General features: G+C 43.5%; 1 protein-coding gene across 1 annotated transcript in view; it reads right to left on the reverse strand.

The window, feature by feature from the left end:
* The window catches only part of LOC104938158 (peptidase inhibitor 16), an 18,255-nt gene extending 5,847 nt beyond the window's left edge, over positions 1–12,408 (reverse strand). The window contains exon 1 of the mRNA XM_019263312.2: positions 11,798–12,408. Coding sequence (XP_019118857.2) covers positions 11,798–12,088 — 291 coding nt within the window. The 5' untranslated portion in view covers positions 12,089–12,408. The remainder of the gene's footprint in view (positions 1–11,797) is intronic.
* Between the last annotated feature and the right edge of the window lie 1,800 nt (positions 12,409–14,208).

Genomic DNA, 14,208 nt, shown 5'->3' on the forward strand with positions numbered 1-14,208 from the left:
GTCAGCAGTCCCTGTAAACCTCCTCCTCCTCCTTCTCCTCCTCCTCCTCCTCCTCCTCGGTGGTCCAAACCTCCTGCGGTACAAACACTGACACTCCCCCGGTGCTCTGAGCTCACAATCCGGCTAACAAACTGAGCTAACAGCAGCTACAGCAGTGTTACTTGTGGTTGGTGTTCCTCCATCAGGAAACAAACTGCTGCTGTGCTGTGTTTCTGATCACAGGTACTGTATTCAAGGTTTACCTCTTCAGTATGAGCCAATCAGCTCGCAGCTGAGAGCCACAGACAGGCAGAGTGCTGAGAGACAGACAGGCAGAGCGCTGAGAGCCACAGACAGGCAGAGTGCTGAGAGAGAGACAGGTTGTTTTTTTATGACGATAAGAAAAACATTGAACATCCCCGACGGCGATGAGCGTTCGTGACTGGGCGAAAAGATCGACGTCTTCTGAATGAAAAACAGGACAGTGTGTGTGTGTGTGTGTGTGTGTGTGTGTGTGTGTGTGTGCCCAGCGATGACACACAACACAAACAATAGTCAGGGGTCTCCTTCACATTCCTCTCGCTCTCTCCAGGCTCTCTCAACATCTGGACTCTGTTATGACTTTCAGGTCATGTACATGATCAACACCCACACACACACACACACACACACACACACACACACACACACTCTGGAGGTCATCCGGTCTGTGAACAGCTGATCTTTGTGTCTCATGATGTGACTGATGTTTGGATTAGCTCTTAGCGAACAGTGTGTTTACACTGATTAGCATAATTACACACAAACACTGTGTTCATGAAGTACACACTGATGTACACACTGATGTTGACAGTTAATAATAAAAGAAATAAATCTCCTCCCACACACAGGTCCAACGTACATTTACACTGAAATCTGAAATCATGCTTTTGAGCTTCCTGTTTTATTCTGAAATTCTCCCTCAGTGTGTTTACTTTAAATGGTGAATGGACTGGACTTACATAGACTGGACTTACATAGACTGGACTTATATAGACTGGACATACATAGACTGGACATACATAGACTGGACTTATATAGACTGGACATACATAGACTGGACTTATATAGACTGTATTTACATAGACTGGACTTACATAGACTGGACTTACATAGACTGGACTTACATAGACTGGACTTATATAGACTGGACTTACATAGACTGGACTTATATAGACTGGACATACATAGACTGGACATACATAGACTGGACTTATATAGACTGGACTTATATAGACTGGACTTACATAGACTGTATTTATATAGACTGGACATACATAGACTGGACTTATATAGACTGGACTTATATAGACTGGACATACATAGACTGGACTTACATAGACTGGACTTACATAGACGATTTATATAGTCTGGCACTTACATAGACTGGACTTACAATAGACTGGACTTACATAGACCTGGGACTTATAGACTGATTACATAGACTGGACTTACTGCTGACATCATAGAGTGTTTTTATATGAGACTGACTGGACATAGACTGGACTTACATAGATATATACACGTATACGTGTATCATATGTTATACAGATATATATATATACACACATGTGTATATATATATGGTATACAGATATCAACAGCAGCAGTTATGATGCTTCATCAGGCCAACAGTAAAAACACCAACAGTCACACAGTATCTGACAGGCACCCCATAAATAATAATATTATAACATGAGTCTGAGGCCGCATGACAGCTGACCGCGGGCCGTGATTGGCCCCCGGGCCGTACTTTGGACAGCCCTGCTTTACAGTATTTGTCAGGACATCCAGCTTCCTGTCTGGTTACAGAACCATCAGATTCATTGCTAACATCATGCTAACAGTTTAAATTAGCATGCTAACTTCACAAATTAACAAAGACTGCTGGTTCAGAGCTAGCAAATACTTCAAACGCTAACATGTTCTGCGTAGTTCTAACATTTCTGCTGTAGTTCTAACGTCTCTGTTGTAGTCTAAGCATTTCTGCTGTAGTTCTACGTCTCTGTTGTAGTTCTAACATTTCTGCGGTAGTTTCTAACGTTCTCTGTTGTAGTTCTAACATTTCTGTTGTAGTTCTAACGTCTCTGTTGTAGTTCTAACATTTCTGCTGTAGTTCTAACATCTCTGTGTAGTTCTAACATTTCCTGCTGTAGTTTCTAACGTCTCTGTTGTAGTTCTAACATTTCTGCTGTGTTCTAACATTTCTGCTGTAGTTCTAACGTCTCTGTTGTAGTCTAACGTCTCATGTGTTAGTTCTAACATTTCTGCTGTAGTCTAACATCTCTGTTGTAGTTCTAACATTTCTGCTGTGTTCTAACGTCTCGTTGTAGTTCTAACATTTCTGCTGTAGTTCTAACATTTCTGCTGTAGTTCTAACATTTCTGCTGTAGTTTCTAAACATCTCTGTTGTGAGTTCAACATTTCTGCTGTAGTTCTAACGTCTCTGTTGTAGTTCTAACGTCTCTGTTGTAGTTCTAACATTTCTGCTGTAGTTCTAACATTTCTGCTGTAGTTCTAATGTTTCTGCGTAGTTCTTAACGTCTCTGCTGAGTTCTAACATTTCTGTGTAGTGGTCCAACATTTCTGCTGTAGTTCTATGTCTCTGCTGTAGTTCTAACATCTCTGTTGTAGTTTCTAAAATTTCTGCTGTAGTTCCAATGTCTGCTGTAGTTCTAACGTCTCTGTTGTAGTTCTAACATTTCTGACAGGCAGAAGCGCTGAGAGAGAGACAGGCAGAGTGCTGAGAGAGAGACAGGTTGTTTTTTATGACGATAAGAAAAAACATTTGAACATCCCCGACGGCGATGAGACGTTTCGTGACTGGGCGAAAGATCGACGTCTTCTGAATGAAAAACAGGACAGTTGTGTGTGTGGTGTGTGGTGTGTGTGTGTGTGTGTGTGTGGTGTGGTGCCCAGCGATGACACACAACACAACAATAGTCAGGGGTCTCCTTCACATTCCTCTCGCTCTCCCAGGCTCTCCTCAACATCTGGACTCTGTTATGACCTTTCAGGTCATGTACATGATCAACACCCACACACACACACACTCTCACACACACACACACACACACACACACACCACACACACACACACACACCACTCTCACACACACACTCTGAGGTCATCCGGTCTGTGAACAGCTGATCTTTGTTTCATGATGTGACTGATGTTTGGATTAGCTCTTAGCGTAACAGTGTGTTACACTGATTAGCATAATTACACAAAACACTGTGTTCATGAAGTACACACTGATGTACACACTGATGTACACACACTGATGTTGACAGTTAATAAAAAAGAAATGAATCTCCTCCCACACACAGGTCCAACGTACATTTACACTGAATCTGAAATCATGCTTTTGAGCTTCCTGTTTTATTCTGAAATTCTCCTCAGTGTGTTTACTTTAATGGTGAATGGGACTGGATACGAGACTGGACTTACTAGACTGGACTTACATCAGACTGTATTTATATAGACTGGACTTATATAGACTGGACTTACATAGACTGGACTTATATAGACTGGACATACATAGACTGTATTTATATAGACTGAACATACATAGACTGGACTTACATAGACTGGACATACATAGACTGTATTTATATAGACTGAACATAACATAGACTGGACTTACATGAGACTGGACTTACATAGACTGGACTTATATAGAGGACGGACATACATAGGACTGTATTTATATAGACTGAAACATAATAGACTGGACTTACATAACTGGACATACATAGACTGTATTTATATGAGATGAACATACAAGACTGGACGTTACATAGGACTGGACTTATATAGACTGGACTTACATAGACTGGACTTATATAGACTGGACTACATAGACTGTATTTATATGACTGGAACTACATGACTGGACTTACAGCTGGACATACATAGACTGTATTTATATAGACTGAACATACATAGACTGGACTTACATAGACTGGACTTACATAGACTGTATTTATATAGTCTGGACTTACATAGACTGGACTTACATAGACTGGACTTACATAGACTGTATTTATATAGTCTGGACTTACATAGACTGGACTTACATAGACTGGACTTACATAGACTGTATTTATATAGTCTGGACTTACATAGACTGGACTTACAGACTGGACTTTATAGACTGGACTTACATAGACTGGACTTAACATAGAGTGTATTTATATAGACTGGACTTACTAGACTGGACTTACATAGATATATACACGTCTAGTGTATATATATGTTATACAGATATAATATATACACATGTGTATATTATATGGGTATACAGATATATAACAGCAGCAGTTATGATGCTTCATCATGCCAACAGTAAAACACCAACAGTCCACCAGTATCTGACAGCACGCCATAAATAACTATTATAAACATGAAGCTGAGGGCCGCATGGACAGCTGACCGCGGGCCGTGATTGGCCCCCGGGCCGTACTTTGGACAGCCCTGCTTTACAGGTATTTGTCAGACATCCGCTTCCTGTCTGGTTACAGCAACCATCAGATTCATGCTAACATCATGCTACATGTTTACATTAGGCATGCTAACTTCACAAATATAACCAAAGACTGCTGGTTCAGGAGCTAGCAAATACTCAAATACATGGCTAACATTTCTGCGTAGTTCTAACATTCGCTGTAGTTCTACGTCTCTGTTGTATTCTAACATTTCTGCTGTAGTTCTAACGTCTCTGTTGTAGTTTCTATACATTTCTGCTGGTAGTTTCTAACGTCTCTGTTGTAGTTCTAACGTCTCTGTTGTAGTTTCTAACGTCTCTGTGTAGTGTCAACATTTGGAGTTCTAACATCTCTGTTGTAGTTCTAACATTTCTGCTGTATGTTCTAACAGTCTCTGTTGTAGTTTCTAACATTTCTGCTGTAGTTCTAATTTTCTGTCTGTAGTTCTAACGTCTCTGTTTGCTAGTTTTCTAACGTCTCTGTTGTAGTTCTACATTCTGCGTTGTAGTTCTAACATCTCTGTTGTATTCTAACATTTCTGCTGTAGTTGTTCTAACGTCTCTGTTTGAGTTCTAACATTTCGGCTGTAGTTCTAACATTCTGCTGTAGTTCTAACATTGATGCTGTATTTCTCAACATCTCTGTTTGTAGTTCTAACATTTCTGCTGTGAGTTCTAACGTCTCTGTTGTAGTTCTAACGTCTCTGTTGTAGTTCACATTGCTGAGTAGTTCTAACTTTCTGCTGTAGTTCTAATGTTTCTGCTGTAGTTCTAACGTCTCTGCTGTAGTTCTAACATTTCTGTTGTAGTTCTAACATTTCTGCGTAGTTCTAATGTCTCTGCTGTAGTTCTAACATCTCTGTTGTAGTTCTAACATTTCTGCTGTAGTTCCAATGTCTGCTGAGTTCTAAACGTCTCTGTTGTAAGTTTTCTCCATTTCTGCTGTTAGCTCTAACTTTCTGCTGTAGTTCTAACATTTCTGCTGTAGTCTCTAACAGTTCTGTTGTAGTTCTAACGTCTCTGTTGTAGTTTCTAACATTTCTGTCCTCCTTTTGTAGTTCTAACATCTCTGTTGTAGTTCTAACGTTAGTTTAATCTCGCTGTAGTTCTAACATTTCTGTTGTATTCTAAACGTCTGCTGGTTGCTAGTTCTAACATTTCTCATGTTGTAATTTCTGTTGTGTTCTAACGTCTCTGTTGTAGTTCTAACATCTCTGTTGTAGTTCTAAAGTTTTTTAAGTGTTTTGTCTCTTTTTTCTACGTTTGTAGTTCTAACGTCTCTGCTGTAGTTCTAACATTGTCTGTTGTAGTTTCTAACGTCTCTGTTGTAGTTCTAACGTCCTGTTCGTTTAAGTCTCTGCTGTAGTTCTAACATTTCGTTGTAGTTCGAACGCGCTGTAGTTCTAACATCTCTGTTGTAGTTCTAACGTCTCTGTTGTAGTTCTAACGTCTCTGTTGTAGTTCTAACATTTCTGCTGTAGTTCTAACGTCTCTGCTGTAGTTCTAACGTCTCTGTTGTAGTTCTAACGTCTCTGTTGTAGTTCTAACATTTCTGCTGTAGTTCTAACATTTCTGCTGTAGTTCTAACGTCTCTGTTGTAGTTCTAACGTCTCTGTTGTAGTTCTAACATTTCTGCTGTAGTTCTAACGTCTCTGTTGTCGTTCTAACATTTCTGCTGTAGTTCTTACGTCTCTGTTGTAGTTTTAACGTCTCTGCTGTAGTTCTAACGTCTCTGATGTAGTTCTAACATATCTGCTGTAGTTTTAACATTTCTGTTGTAGTTCTAACGTCTCTGCTGTAGTTCTAATGTCTCTGTTGTAGTTCTAATGTCTCTGTTGTAGTTCTAATGTCTCTGCTGTAGTTCTAATGTCTCTGCTGTAGTTCTAATGTCTCTGCTGTAGTTCCAATGTGTTTGTTAGCCTGAAGGAAAATTTAGTTTTTTATTCACGGATGTTTTTTTTCTGCAATGACAGGCAAAATAAGGATTTCCTTCTTGTTAGTAGAACCCGAGCCGAGCTGAGCCAAGAACCTGAGGGTTAGTTTTTGGTTTCTGAGCAGCAGTAATGAGCTGCATTCAGTACACATGATGAACAAACGCAGCGCTGCAGGATTACCGAGCCTGCCACGGAGCAGCTTCACATTCTTTCTCTGCAGGTCCGCTCTCCTGGTTCTGGTTCAGCCCATTTGTTCTGCTCCGACCACAGCAGGAACATTTGTCAATACATAGAGTACAAACCAGTTGGATCTGAACCAGGCAGACTGGTTCTAATGATGTGTGTGACCCAGATCTGTTTAGAACAGACTGGTCCTGTTTGAACTGGTCACACTGGTTTCTTAGTGTACTGGTTCTGTCTGTAATGTAAACTGTAATGGACAGACTTGTTAGTCAGGTTTTACCAGTTTGATCTGAACTGGTCAAACAGTTTTTTCTAGTTAATGCAGCACATACAGAACTAGTTGCATCTGGTCAGACTGGTTTTCTCAGTTTTGTCTAAACTGGTTCTGTTTGTCTGTCAGTCTGTATCAGTTCTGTCTGAGCTGGTCCCGGTCCAGTTCTCTGAACACTGCAGAGGTTACAGTTACATTCGACAGACAAAACACAAATCAGCTCTCTGTAATTTCCTCCCAGTTCAGCTCCCTGACCTCCTCCTCCTCCTCCTCCTCCTCCTCCTCCTCCTCATCTCGTCCTTTCTCTCTTTATTGTTTTTTGCTCTTTATCGTCACGTCTCATCTCCCTTTCTCTCTTTTTAACCCTCTAATCGTCTCGCTGTCTGTTTCCTTCATGTGGGAATGTCCCAGTGGGGCTTCCATACCAGCAGACACACATACATGCACAGTGTGAACACACACTCATTCATTCACTACCTTCCTCTCTATCTAAACATGCTGGTCTTCTTCGTCTCTCAGCCCTTTCCCAACACTCTTCCTCCCCTCTTGCTCAATCCTGAGCGTCTCCTCCTTCGCCTCCTTGTCTCTGCAGAGGGAAACACCCGTCTGTTGCTGGAGCCCAGGCTGCGATTTACTCAGCATTTCTGGAGCTTTTAACATGGACGTCCCGTAAAAAGAGACGATCCTGAGCTGCCAACGAACGACGAGGAGGAGTTTAGTGTCAGCAGACTGAAGAGACTTATTATATTTTTTAATTAGCATTGAACACAGCTGAGGCTGATGGGAATGTCATTAGATTTGCGGCGCTTGGTTATAAACCAGTATAAGTACTGGACATAATGGTGTCAACAGAGAGGTCATCACAGTTCATCCTGTGAGAATTATTAATGTCCAATGTCGTGACAATCAATAACAGATCGATAAGCGAATCATTGGGTGCACGCAGTGTAAAGGTTATTAAAGCAATATAACAGCAGTGCTGTGATACTGAACATCAGCACAGGAAGCAGGAAACCATGTCGTTATCTCATGACTCTACATATCGAGCACGTCTAGGCCGACCTCGTTCCCACCATGAACGAGCGCTTGGCGACCCAACTCGAGGTGCCTTCATCTGATGTCCCGGCTCTTATGGGGCTACCTCAGATCTAATACTCCCTCAGGCCGCGCAGGTAAAACGAAGAAGCTCCATTTGAGCCCTGCAGGCCAAAATGAAATCACACATATCAGTGCATTGCCTCCTGAGAGTGGTGGGACGTACACGTGATGCAGTTAAACCTGAGTAACATCGTGTGTCGAACAAAACTAAAACATGGCGACACACGAGGACAGAGAACGTGACGGCTGCTCCGTCAGATCAGCCTCGCTTAACCTTTTTGTTTCATGGCCTGAGGTGTTCAGATGTTTCTTAAGATGTTGAAATATGTACAGCATGTTCAGACTCACACATCCATCATCACTGTCATGACCTCAGGCTGCTGACTCATCTCAGTTTGTTGGACACATTGCACCTTGTAGGAAATCAGGACTTTGTGGACTCGATATGAGCTTTCTGAAAGAATCAAACCCAGTTATAACTCCACAGTCCTCGTCCTGAAAGCCATCAAAGAATCAGATCATCATGTTTCTGTGGAGAGTTAAAGCAGCTGAAGCTTCTCTCCGGTCCAACGACCAAAACCAAAACAACCAGCCAGCCTCAACCGGCCCAAAGCGCCGACACACAGAACCAACAGATTTAATCTGAGTCCAGCCGAGAGTTACAAACTGCTCTCAGGTCAGAAAACTTCCAAACAACATCCAACAGCAGCCAGTAACATCTGTCAGTGTTCAATGAGTCAGTCTGTTGGCCCGTTCAGGTCCTCCTTCACACTGGGCGAGGAGGGCGAGGTGACAGCAACTACAACACCAGACGCTGATGGGGAACAGGACTGGTGTCGTGCCAGAACTGGAGCTGGGCAGGTGGCAATGTGGGTTAGTGTTTGTACCACAGGTGTTTTGGACCACCGGGAGGAAGAAGAAGAAGAAGAAGAAGAAGAAGAAGAAGAAGAAGAAGAAGAAGAAGAAGAAGAAGAAGAAGAAGAAGAAGAGGTAACCAGGCTCAGCAGCTTCTATGGACATGATGGCAGAGGAGCAGAGAGTGAAGAGGACGCTGACGGAGGAAGCTAAGAAGAGAAAAGGAGAGAGTGAGCGAGCAAGAAGCCGCCGGACAAGAGTAAATGTGGGACTGACTTTTAGTGGTTGGTGAGAGCTTGGTGAAATAAAAGGCTGAAAGACAGACGCCGAGCTGGGCTGACTGCTGCTGGACTAGGCAGTGAGATCAGCTGCTGCTGGGGACCTGGGTGGTGATTGGCTGCTGGCAAAGTTGTCGACTCGCTTGTGAAGAAGAAGAAATGAATAAACATTTCTGCATTAAAGAAACACATTTCTGAAACTTCTCGTTGATGGTTTCATTCGGAGGGAACAGCAAGTTTTTAATGAATCTGTTGACGAATCCACAGACCTCAAGATGTCACAGACTTGTCATTATACTTGGAGAGAGACCACGCTGAGTTTTGCTTAATCTAATTTTGTGGCACCACAAATCAGTCATTGAGTTTTTATTGTATGGGGAGGATTGATAAGTCCAAACCTCAGGAAGTCACATTCACACTATCCGGAGGGATCAAACTGTGGGAACGAGACAAACATGAAGTCCATGAGTATGAAAGTTTAAGTGAGGTAGAAAATCCTGAAAATATCCTGATATGAAAGTTTCCTCTCACATCACGACAGATAATAAGAGTGAATCAGCAGATCTGTAAACTACAGGACTCAGATGACGTAACGTTCATTTGGATATGATGACTCGGTTGGTTTGTTCTGTCCGTCCTGGACCGATGGTCGCTCCGCAGTGACTCCTCGAGGGTTCCCTCAAAGTGTTTCAACAGTTTGTGGGATTTTTGAAGTGTTGGAGGTCAAAGTTTTGTCAGTGAGTCTCTGAACACAATGACATGATAGAACTGCTTTATGTTGGTTGGATCATGATGCTGACAGACTTCAAAAATGGTTGTCCCGGTAAAAATATAAAAACATGAACAGAGTCCACAACACACAGAACCGATTAATATTTATGATGTCATGTTTACATTGAATTAATTAACATCTTTGTTGTTTGTTTGGAGCTAACAGGAAGTGAAGCTTTAATCACAGAGGCAGCAAACTGTATGTGAGATGTTCTTGGAGACGTCTCACGGCGGTCCACGGTTCATTTCATTATCTTCAGCTGTGCGGTGCTTCTCTGTTGGGCATTGCACACCCAAAAACTGAAGTTTAGTCTGAAAGATGGCGGTGTGTAGGATGATGACATCCAGACCAGACAGAAAAGGAAAGAGGAAGTGTGGAGGAATAAAAGTGTCCGCTTGGTTTGTTCCTGCTGTTGTTTTTCTCAGATTTCCTCAGACTCGAACACGTGAGCGCTCTGATGCTCTGATGCTGTTTGTTGGCGTGGTCCTTGTCTTGTTTTAATTATCCTGTTGGTTCATGCTCTCGTGTCCGCTGTTTGCTGCAGAACACTCGAATGATGAAAGAAATGTTTCATTTCTCTTCACTGCTCAGCTGGAAAACAGCTTGAAATGTGCTGACGACACAGTTTACAGCTTACAGCTTATCCACGATTTAATCCTCCAGCTGAAAAGAAGCACGACGACTTTGCTTTGAAGTAAAGATCAGAAACTAGACAAGTCAATCATCATCCAGGTCCCCAGAACCAGAACCAGACCCAGCAGCAGCTGATCTCACTGCCTAGTCCAGCAGCAGTCAGCCCAGCTCGGCGTCTGTCTTTCAGCCTTTTATTTCACCAAGCTCTCACCAACCACTAAAAGTCAGTCCCACATTTACTCTTGTCCGGCGGCTTCTTGCTCGCTCACTCTCTCCTTTTCTCTTCTTAGCTTCCTCCGTCAGCGTCCTCTTCACTCTCTGCTCCTCTGCCATCATGTCCATAGAAGCTGCTGAGCCTGGTTACCTCCTCTTCTTCTTCCTGGTCGTCCATAACGCCTGTTGGTACAAACACTCAGTTCGTCAGCTTGGCGGTGAGCTCAGAGCGACGGGTACCCGTCGCTCTGAGCTCACCGCCAAGCTGACGAACTGAGCTAACAGCAGCTACATCTGTGTTTACCTCTGTGGTTGGTTTGTGTTGTGAAAGCAGAGCGACCACAGAGTTTTGTAACATCATGTATGTGACTGAAGCTCCGCCTGCGTCAGCCGCTTCTTCTTCTCCGGTTTGACGCAACTCTCACCGTCATTACTAACTTCTCGTTAGCTGTTGATGTTTGGAAACCACGGCTGCTGTCATGAAGACAGAGTCATCACTGTGACGTTCAGGTGACAGACACGTTAGTCACTTCCCGAGACGACTGACGACACATTTACTGTCACGAGGAACAAGTTCCAGTCTGGAGAGTTCGGTCAGTTTGAATCCGACTGTTTGTTTCTGTTTGCAGAGTTTGTGAACTTTGGTGTTAGCGACTCTTTAAATGTTGTGCAAGCTCTGGTTTAAAGATCTCAGAACAAGCTGCGAATATAGAAAACATTCCTGAAGATCAGCAGAGATTTTATTATTTTAATTTCCGACATGTTTCCAAAGTGTTTTCCTTTTTCAGCCTCAGAAACATCACTGAATTAGATTCTTAATTATGACACAGTGTTGCGTGACGGCTGTTAGAACAGTACAACAGCGTTTCTCATCTCGAAGCAAAGCAGCTGAAACAAACGTTCCCTGATAACGAGATAATAAATTGCAGCATTGCACAATCTGTACGAGGAACCATGAGGAACTGTTTCATAAAGTGTTTCACACAGTCTGTCTGTAGGAGGATTCATGTATCTCGTCATGTGTTTGAAGGCCGTGCAGCCGGCAGGTGTCTTACCAGAGGCATCATGGCCGAGGCGCTGGGTGAAACCTGTCCTCTGTAGAAGTTATGGAGCTCCACCAGCAGCTCCTCCTGCTCCTCGCTCAGATAGCTCCAGGCTCCTGGAACCACCAGGGCCGCCAGTAGAAGCCATGCCCAGAGATGGGCTCCGCTCTGCGGGCAGAGACGCGGGTGTCCTCGGCTCCTCGGCTTGGAGCTCCATGAGGCTCGATCCTGAATAGTCCTTTGGGTCGGGGCCCCCCGCCCGGTGGAGACCCCCTGGAGCTCTGAGTGGCTCCGTTGGTGCATGATGGGAAACAGAGTCCTTAGAGATGTATCCTCGAGTGGTCGGTCCAGAGTCCAATGAAGTGTGTTTTAGTGTGTGTTACAATGATCTGCAGCTGTGTGTGTGTGAATGTTTGTGTGTGTACAATAGGCCACTTGTCTTTGTCAGTGTGAGTGTGTGTGTCTGTGTGTGTGTGTGTATGTGTGTGTGTGTGTGTGTGTGTCTAAGAGTCAGTCAAAGTGTGTGTGTTCCCTCCTCAGTGCCTCTCACTCTCAGCTCTGCCGATCTCCCTCGTTCTGACCCGGCTTTAAGAGAGTGAGGATCCTCCCCTCCACACACACACACACACACACACACACACACACACACACACACACACACACACACACACACACACACACACACACACACACACACACTCCACAGTTCACATTTCAAACTGCACCGACTGGTACGCACAACAAACACACCCCCTGCCACCACCACCCCGTCCTCTTAGTCTCCATATTCTCCATGTCAGTCTGGTTCTTGATCCTCCTCCTCCCGTCCTCCCGTCCTCCCGTCCTCCCGTCCTCCCGTCCTCTCGTCCTCTCAGCTGTTTGTCTGTCCATGCTCACAGATGTCAGAGCTGAACTTGGTTCAAGTCTCAACAGCTCCTGTTTTTCTTTGTACACAGACAGTTATTATGTTTACAGTTGTAATGTTCTTTAGTAACTTTACAGTTTATAAAACTGATTTCAACATTTCTCATTTACATTTAGTCACTTTTATCCAAAGCAACAATAAATGCATGTAGTGGCGTGGACATGTTGGTGCAGCAGTAAGTGCTGTGACAGATGTGTCACGTCCAGATGTTGGTAGTGTTGTAGAGGAGGTCCTCTCTGCAGAGCTGGAGGTCTTCAGGAGGTCTGTGAAGGTCTAGAGGGACGCCCCTGATCTGTAGGAACTGGTAGGACGTTCCACCAATGGGGAACAACAGACAGAAAAGTTTGGACTGTCCTGAGCGTCCGGGTGGCAGAGCCAGTCTCTGAGGCTCAGCTGGAGGTGATGTTCCTTCATCCATGTGGAGACATCTGAGAGACGTTCAGAGAGCGAGGCGTCCTCAGGAGGACATGACAGATACAGATAAGTGTTAGTTGAACATGTCTCTCTTCTCTTCTCTCTGGTCTCTCCTCGTCCTCCCCCTCTCTCTCTCTATGAATGAAAAGTTTGTTGAAATATGGGAAGTGTGGTCTGCACTGACACTCCGAGTCACTGAGTCATTGATCAGCTGACGCTGATACAGTCTGTGACTCTCATACAGTGAAGAGTCTGTGTCTGGGTTTGATCATGATTCATCCAATCAGAGCCTGACGGTCAATGTGTCAGTTTACAGAAAATAATCTTCAGAACTTTGTTTTTCTTCCCTTAGAATGAGACTTTAAAACCTACAGAGTCCAGCATGTGTCCACACCTCAGACTAAACACTGTCTCACTAGTTTCCTTCATATTAGGAAAGAAAGGCGAGAAGCAGAAACTAGAAACCTTTAGGTACCCCTAAATCCTACAGACTGTCTAAAACCTGGACGTAGTCTCCGTGACGTCCCCGCAGTTTAAAAAGATACTGGATGCATTTTTTTGCTCGTCCAGCACGATGTCCTGACATCAGCTGAGTTTCTGATGACCACCATGATGTCGACCCAGATCGACTTCCAGGTCATGAGATCAGTTTAGGAGACTGAAATGTTTCCTGTAACAGTAGATGTGTATTCACTCTCATGTATATATATGTATGTATGTATATATATATATATATATATACCAAACTGCATTCACATGAGCATGAATACTTAATAATTCAGAGACTATATACAACATATGTGTGATTCTATATGAGTGTGTGTGTGTGTGTGTGTGTGTGTGTGTGTGTGTGTGTGTGTGTGTGTGTGTGTGGGTGCTTGCTAAAGCTTTGTTTCATTTCTTTCTCTGCGCAATACAACTCACATCGATAACACACACCCAGCTGTAACCCACAGGCTCACATTGACACTGTAACAACAACATTTCTTAGTGATGTGTGTGTGTGTGTGTGTTCTGGAGGAAACGGAGGGGGTGAACATATGAAACTGAATCCTGCGGGTCACCGTTTGCTTCATAACACCGG

This window comes from Larimichthys crocea, unplaced genomic scaffold, assembly GCF_000972845.2.
Source record: "Larimichthys crocea isolate SSNF unplaced genomic scaffold, L_crocea_2.0 scaffold148, whole genome shotgun sequence".
Lineage (NCBI taxonomy): Eukaryota > Metazoa > Chordata > Actinopteri > Sciaenidae > Larimichthys > Larimichthys crocea.